At 41.1% G+C, this 7,225-nt stretch overlaps 1 protein-coding gene across 3 annotated transcripts in view; it reads right to left on the bottom strand.

Annotated features, from left to right (window-relative positions):
- Positions 1 to 3,455: 3,455 nt before the first annotated feature.
- The window catches only part of LOC138353535 (mitochondrial DNA helicase-like), a 30,653-nt gene continuing 26,883 nt past the window's right edge, over positions 3,456 to 7,225 (bottom strand). For 2 of the 3 annotated variants that reach the window (XM_069306660.1, XM_069306661.1), the window contains exon 12: positions 3,456 to 3,751. In XM_069306660.1, coding sequence (XP_069162761.1) covers positions 3,569 to 3,751 — 183 coding nt within the window. In that variant the 3' untranslated portion in view covers positions 3,456 to 3,568. Of the gene's footprint in view, positions 3,752 to 3,888; positions 3,965 to 7,225 lie in introns of all 3 variants that reach the window. The other variant, XM_069306663.1, reaches the window with a different exon arrangement.

Here is a 7,225-nt window from a genome sequence, read left to right as displayed (position 1 = left end):
AAGCCTGGCTTGACTTGTGAGAGTTTGGTCCACCATGCTGTTGCTTGGAGCAGCCCACAGGCCTACATATTTACCACAGACTGGTTGGTCCGGCACTCCTTGAAGAAAACTATCTATATAAAACTATATAGTTTTCTCTTGAAGATGTCCGCGGTTGTTCTTGCAATATTTCTTATGCTCGCTGGGAGGATGTTGAGCAACCTCGGATCTCTGATGTTTATAGTGTTCTCTGATTGTGCCTATAGCACCCCTGCTCTTGGGTTCTATTCTGCATTTTCTTTCATATCGTTCACTCCAGTATGTTGATATTTTACTGTAGATTTGGGACCTAGCCCTCAAGTATTTTCCACGTGTATATTATTTGATATCTCTCTTATCTTCTTTCTAGCAAGTACATTTGGAGAGCTTTGAGACGATCCCCATAATTTATGTGCTTTATTGCGTCTGTTTTCTGCACTCTCTCCTGCTCTGAAGGGGAAGGGAGTACTGAGCAGTACTAAAGATGCGACAACACAAGTGATTTGAAGAATGCAACCATTGTGGTGGGATCCCTAGATTTGAAAGTTCTCGTAATCCATCCTATCATTTTTCTGGCTGATACAATATTTGCTTGGTTATGCTCCCTAAGCGTTAGGTCATCAGACATCATTATTCCCAAATCCTTTGCGTGTTGCTTTCCTACTACTTGTAGGCACATTTGTGTTTTGTACCCTGTATTATGTTTAGTTTTTTGCCCCCCATTGCCACACTATGGTAGTTCACTTCTGAGGTTGGTATTTGACACTAGTTTGTCTTAGTCATCCTATATCTCTTGCCTCGGATTTAAATGCTCCAAGTCTTACCTTAGTCTTGTCCCATACTTCTTGCGGAGCCAATAGATGCGCATTCCTTTATCTGCACTCATATTGTCTAAACTTGATTATGGCTGTTCCACTTACTACTATTACTCATCCTTGATGTTCTGCACTATACTGGGTTATATCTCAGTTCTGGTGCCTTTTGTTTGTTCCTTGCCCTGAGTCTATATGTTGAAACCAGCATCCTGTTTCTACAGGATCATCGAGATAGTTACTACCTTCTCTAACATGTGCAGTACCTGCAACATTCTCACTCTCACTTATGACATCCTTTGACCGTTAACCCTCATGTGGACCCTCTTCCTCTCATCTTCCATTTTCAGTATAGTTGTCTCACTTGCAAGATTCCCCTCTCAATTCATGTTTGCAATATTTCTCCTTGTATCATTCCTTCCTTACCTCTTTGGAGGGTCCCACTTTTAAAGTTTTGCAAGACCTTGATCTGTGGAAAAGGGTTCTTCCCTCCACATGGTTATGAAACCCCTTTTTTATGAACACTTTTCTTCGCCTTCATGCTCCACAGCCGTCTTCACACATGGGGTGTAAGTCTGACGATGGTGTTGTCTTCCCTGACCAAACCTATATTTGCTGCCTTTCCCTGGAGACTAGCACCTTCACAGCAGAAATTTATGCAATCTTGTATGCATACCATCAACTGCTTTCCCTCTGTTAGCATTCCTTTGACTTTGTGCCCTCATTCCCTATACATCTTGTGGTAGTCAAAATCCAACATTGGCCACTTCTTATCTGTAGCAGATTGACAGTCGAGGTTTGCTGATTTCGTAGCCATATTGGTATTTCCTTAAGTGAATGTGCAAGACTGCTGCTAAGGAGGCTATCTCCACTTGTCCTATTTCCAAAAAGCATTCCTTATTCCAATTTCTACCCAGTCATTCATTTCTTAATCCGAGATCACTGGCAGGGCCGGTGGTTATCTTGAGATGATATCGGGGCTTTAGTGTCCCCGCGGCCCGGTCCTCAACCAGGCCTCCACCTCCGGGAAGCAGCCCGAGACATCTGACTAACTCCCAGGTACCTATTTTACTGCTAGGTAACAGAGGCATAGGGTGAGAGAGAAACTCTGCCCATTGTTTCTTGCCGGTGCCTGGGATCGAACCTGGGACCACGGGATCACAAGTCCAGCGTGCTGTCCACTCGGCCGACCGATTCCCAACCGGTGGTCTGGGGTTACCGGTAACCTTTTACCCATAGCCTTCCTCCTACCACCATAATAGACGGTAAGAAACGGCTTCAGCTAGAGTACATATTGGCCATACACGACTAACTCTCGGACACTTAATGAAACACTACCCTGCTGCTTATTGCCCAAATTGCACTGTTCCACTTAGTTGTGCACCTTGTTGAGTGTCCTAATTTTCAGGACAATCATATATCATGCTTTCCTAATGTCTCTCAAGGTCATTTGTCCTTGGATAGAATCCTTAGTGAAACCGTTACCTTTGATATCGCTCGCTTTACAGTATGTGCTCCTGTTCTCGTATTGGCATCATAAGTGATATTTAGCACCTTTTGAACATCTGACAGATGGGTCTAAATCTGCCGATGGTGTAGGGTACTCTTGTCTTTCCTGACCACACCTATTTGTTCCACCTGTCCCTGGAGACTTAGCATCTTCACAGCAGAACTTTGCAGTTGATGAAGCACATATATAATTACATTCTCACTGTCAGCATTCCTTTTTCGTTTTAGTTGACTTGCAGTGCCCTCATGACACTGGAGTCATTTAATCCTATCCATCCTATGGTAGTAAAAATTCAACATTGTCTGTTTCTTTTTTTTTATCTCCAGCAAATTTATGACAGTAGTTTTGCCGAGTTCCCAACCATATTGGCATTTCCTTAAATCAGCGTGCAGACACCACAGCCGAGAAGGCTATCACACTGATCCTATTTCCCGTAAAGGCATTCCATAATCAGATTTCTACCCAGTCATTCCTTTTTCAATTAGTACCTGCTAGCATGAGCCATTGGTCTTCTGTTACTGGTAACAGTGTGTGCTCTTAACAGTAACCTGTTCCTTTGGCCTGCCTCTTCCCACCGTAACCAGCAGCGTGAAACCGCTCTGGCAAGGTTACATATTGGCCATACACGTTTAATTCGGTCACTTGAAGAGCAGGGCTGTGCTCTATTATTGTCCCTTACAGTCATACGTCTCCTTTTTGAATGTCTTGATTTTCAGGATGTTCGTGTCTTGCTTCCTGACTGTCCCTTGATAGCATCCTTGGTGAATCCATTACCCTTGGTATTGCTCGCCTTATGCACTTTTGCTCTCGTATTGGCATCCTCAGTGATATTTAGTGCCTCTTGAATATCCTGCAGCTTTGATGGTGCTACACAAGTATTCAACTAGTTGCCTTCTTTCAACAATTACTTGTCTCGAGTCCTTTTGTTCTCTATTGGTATTTTGAGTGATTTAGCACCTAGATATCACATGACACACTGCTACCTAGTCTTCCCTGTTTGGCACTTTTGATAATTACTAATTTTGAATTTTATTAAAATTTAAATGGGCTATTAACACCACTATGTAGTGTGTACAAATAATAGACATGAAAAATAATTGGATATGGAAACTTCATTTCTAAAACTTGTTTAATTCCAAATTATATGAAATTATAAAATAATGGCACTATCCCTGATTTTTTTTGTTCGCTGCACATCCATATTACAAATTTAGTATTATTCCAGTATTTAATTCTGAAATGTTGCAATTCCCTTTACGTTAAATTTGCGCAAAGTAGGTGTTTTATTCGTATTTTCTGTAGATGCCTTCTCTTTATTCTTATTACGGAAACATGAAGACAACGTAAGAGAATCCTTGTGGAATTTTAATGGCACCATCCCCAACTGACCACCATACCGGTTTTTCACCACCTGTAAAAAGACAAAATACTGTAGTGAGCATTAGAGCTAAAAGTAAAACCATTTACTTAATATATTCAAAGATGTACAATGAAACCTCTGTTTTGTGACTCCAGTTGCAATGGATACCACAAATCAGCATTACATACCCGCATCACCAAAGAAGCGTTCAGTGAAGTGGGGGATATGCAGATTTGCTGAGAATGTGGTCCATAGTACAATGACCTAACCATAAAAAGAATGAAACTAATAAAACATTTCTAACGAAAGTATAAATATTGTATGTTAGTATGCCAACCCTTCCTCCAAAGTGATTAATTATGAAAAGGTGCCAATATGAGAAAAACATACAAAGTGAGCAATATTAAAGTTACTGCATTCACCAAGGATTCTATCAATGGACTTTAGGAAAGCAAGACACATAATCGTCCTGAAAATCGGTACGTTCAAGAAGGCAGTGCATGACTATGTAAGGCAATAAGGAGTAAGGCAGCATTCCATTAAGTGACCATTAGATATATACTGTATATATGGCCAACAGGCAACCTAGCCAGAGCCATTTCCCCAAATCTATTATAGCTGCTAGACATAAAATTCTAACATAGGATTTCAACTACCACAGGCTGTATAGTGATCAAGGGCACCGAGTGAATCGCAACAAAGGAACGTTATATTGGGAAAGCAGTTGATGAAGTGCATACACGATTAGCATCTTCGTGACAGAACTTTGTGCAGTCTCCAGAGGCAGGCAGCGCATATAGGTCTGATCAGGGAAGACAACAGAGTAGCCAGTACTGTCAGCAGACTTGCACTAATTTGTGAAGAGGGCTATGTAGTGGGAGTGCAAAGAAAGTGTTAAATTGCATTTCTTCAATCTAATATGACTGCTTCAGTCTGTGCTATTTCTTCAATTGCCATTTAAATTATTTTTTCTTTGTGTGGATAGTCATGTCTTATCATTTTCCTTCTGTAGTGCCATGTGCACTTGGGGGGGGGGGGGTATCTAAGTACAGTATGTGGTATCTAAGATTATAATGCCCTCGATTATTTCTTTTTTGCTTGTGAAGATTAGATCTTGAATATTTTTGGTCCTAGCTGGCTATGGTATCTGTTAGTCGAGCGATAATTTTACATTGTTGCTGCTGCTGCTGCAGTGAAACAATTACGACAGTAAGGAGATATCTGGTACTGGGTTTGCCAGATTATCTAGGGTATTGTCTGTTTTATTAATCTGTTCTGTGAATTTCTCAACAGTTGCATCTGGCAGTTTGTACTGTATATCAGAATAATAACTACGGTAACTTTTCTCTCTCTTTAACTTCGTGTTTCTATGACCTTACTTGTAGAGTTAAGGTGCTCTGAGCATACATGGTCCCTTCTCTTAACAAACCTAATCCATGTGACCTATTTACCTTATCACAACCATATACAGTAGATTATATTCTGGTATCCATGTAACACTGTAAAAGTGTTTGAGTTAGTTTATTTAAAATATATATAGAGTACATGAGTCACAGACAAGGATCTGAGAGGCGCCAGTTGTCTGCCTGAGATCTCACACCTCAAAGCGTTAATGACCTCAAGTGACCTGAGGTCAGATCATGAGAATTTCACCTTGCTTCCGCTAAGCTCTTAATTGTAGTCTGGTAGCCTTCAAACAAGCCGACGTTTAAGGAGTGGCTTGGTAGTGCCGGAGGCTATCTACTTGTGGGCGGAGTTAGCTACTAGGTTCCCCAATATAAACTCGGAGAGCTATCCACCAGGAAGCATTAACAGACAGAACAGCAGACGAGAGCAGAGACGTCCCTATCAGGGAGGCTGTCGGCCGGCAAGGGCGGGAGTCTCTGTCAACTACAGACCCCCCCCCCCTCTCTATTCAACTTAGACTCAGTCCTCGGTGAGTGAACATTAAGGTGACTTGGTCGTGTTTACATATGTTGTGTGATGATCAGGGGCAGTCAAGTTGTAGGGTTCTCGAATTCTTGGATAATGACTCTCTTTAACATTTTAATTGAATTGCTACATTATGATACTTCATGTGAAATATAATTATGAATTTATTATTTAAATTGTGTTTAACTTTGTTCCCTAGAGCTATTTCCCCCACCCCCCGTTACATCCAAATCTCAATGTCCATGAATTCCCCTGCATGGGTTTCTGTGAAAGCTCCAAATACTTTTGTCTCTGAGGAGGCCATTTATGACCAGTATTTAGTTTTTTGCTTTCATTTTTAGTCCCTGTATGTTGGCAGATAAATGAGGTTACAATATCTGATGTACTTTGACTGAGGTGAAAATAGTCTGAGGTCCGGCAGAGTTTGCCATTCTGCAGGAACAACCATAGACATCTTCAAGAGAAAATTAGATAATTTTCTCCGAGGAGTGCTGGACCAACCGGGCTGTGGTGAATATGTGGGCCTGCGTGCTGCTGCAAGCAACAGCCTAGTGGACCAAACTCTCAAGTCAAGCCTGGCCTTGGGCCAGGCTTGGGGAGTAGAGCTTTTGAACCCCATTAACCAACCAACCAGGTTTTCTGGGAGGTCCATTAAGTGAGGGCATATTGGTTTTGTTCTGCTCTGTATTGGTTGCCTGCTGTACTTTTAATTGTAATTAATTGTTGGTAACAATTAATTGTTTAATTGTTACTGGTAGCTATGACTCTGCCATGTGTCTAATTCACTTTTTGCTGGTTCAAGTACCATGCATTACCTCTGCTCCACCTTTTGAAATGGCTTTCTTCTGGCTCAAAAACCTATTTACTACTTCTCAAAAGTTACTTTCCTGTTTGCCATTTTGTCTAGCAACCTCTTGCCTTTCACATCAAAACCTGAACAAGAGAAGTAAGTAGCATTTTCTTTCTTTATGTAGAAAGACTGCACATGACTTGGGGAAAATCTCTGCATGTTCTTCCAAAACAACATATTTTTACCTTAAATAATTGATGCATTTTTTTGGGGTGAGAGCAACTGCAGTCTAACCCCCCCACCTCTCTTTCCAGAATATCTATGTCTGCAAATGCCCTTTGCATAAAATTTACATATGTCAGTCTTTTATGTCTGTCTCCGTCTATCAATGTTTGTACCGATCGGGCAGTTTGTTATATTTTTCTATTTGCCATCATCTTTAGCCGGCTGAACTGATTCAGAGATTTCCTGAACTTGTATTTCTTGTGTAGTTTCATCCTTGTCAACAGCTATGTCCATATTATTATTTTTTCCCCACTGCCTGGATAGCTGGTAGGCTTTGCATGAAAATCATTCTTTCATCATGAGGCATGTTATCGAGGAGTTTTATAAACAAGTTCCAGCTGGCAAATCATTCTCACATGCCCAGAGAAAATGGCCTTCTCTCAGACCTTTATTTGTAGTCATACCTGCACAAGAAACATGAAACCCCTTTTTACATACAGGTGTTCGTTGCAGTGACTACAATTTTGGTTATTTACCTCCATGCTGTTTACTGGGAGTTGGGTCTCTATGGGAGGGGG

This window comes from Procambarus clarkii, chromosome 58 (assembly GCF_040958095.1).
Source record: "Procambarus clarkii isolate CNS0578487 chromosome 58, FALCON_Pclarkii_2.0, whole genome shotgun sequence".
NCBI lineage: Eukaryota > Metazoa > Arthropoda > Malacostraca > Decapoda > Cambaridae > Procambarus > Procambarus clarkii.
Note: the sequence above shows the minus strand (reverse complement) of the source record. Positions and strands in the feature narration are given on the sequence as shown.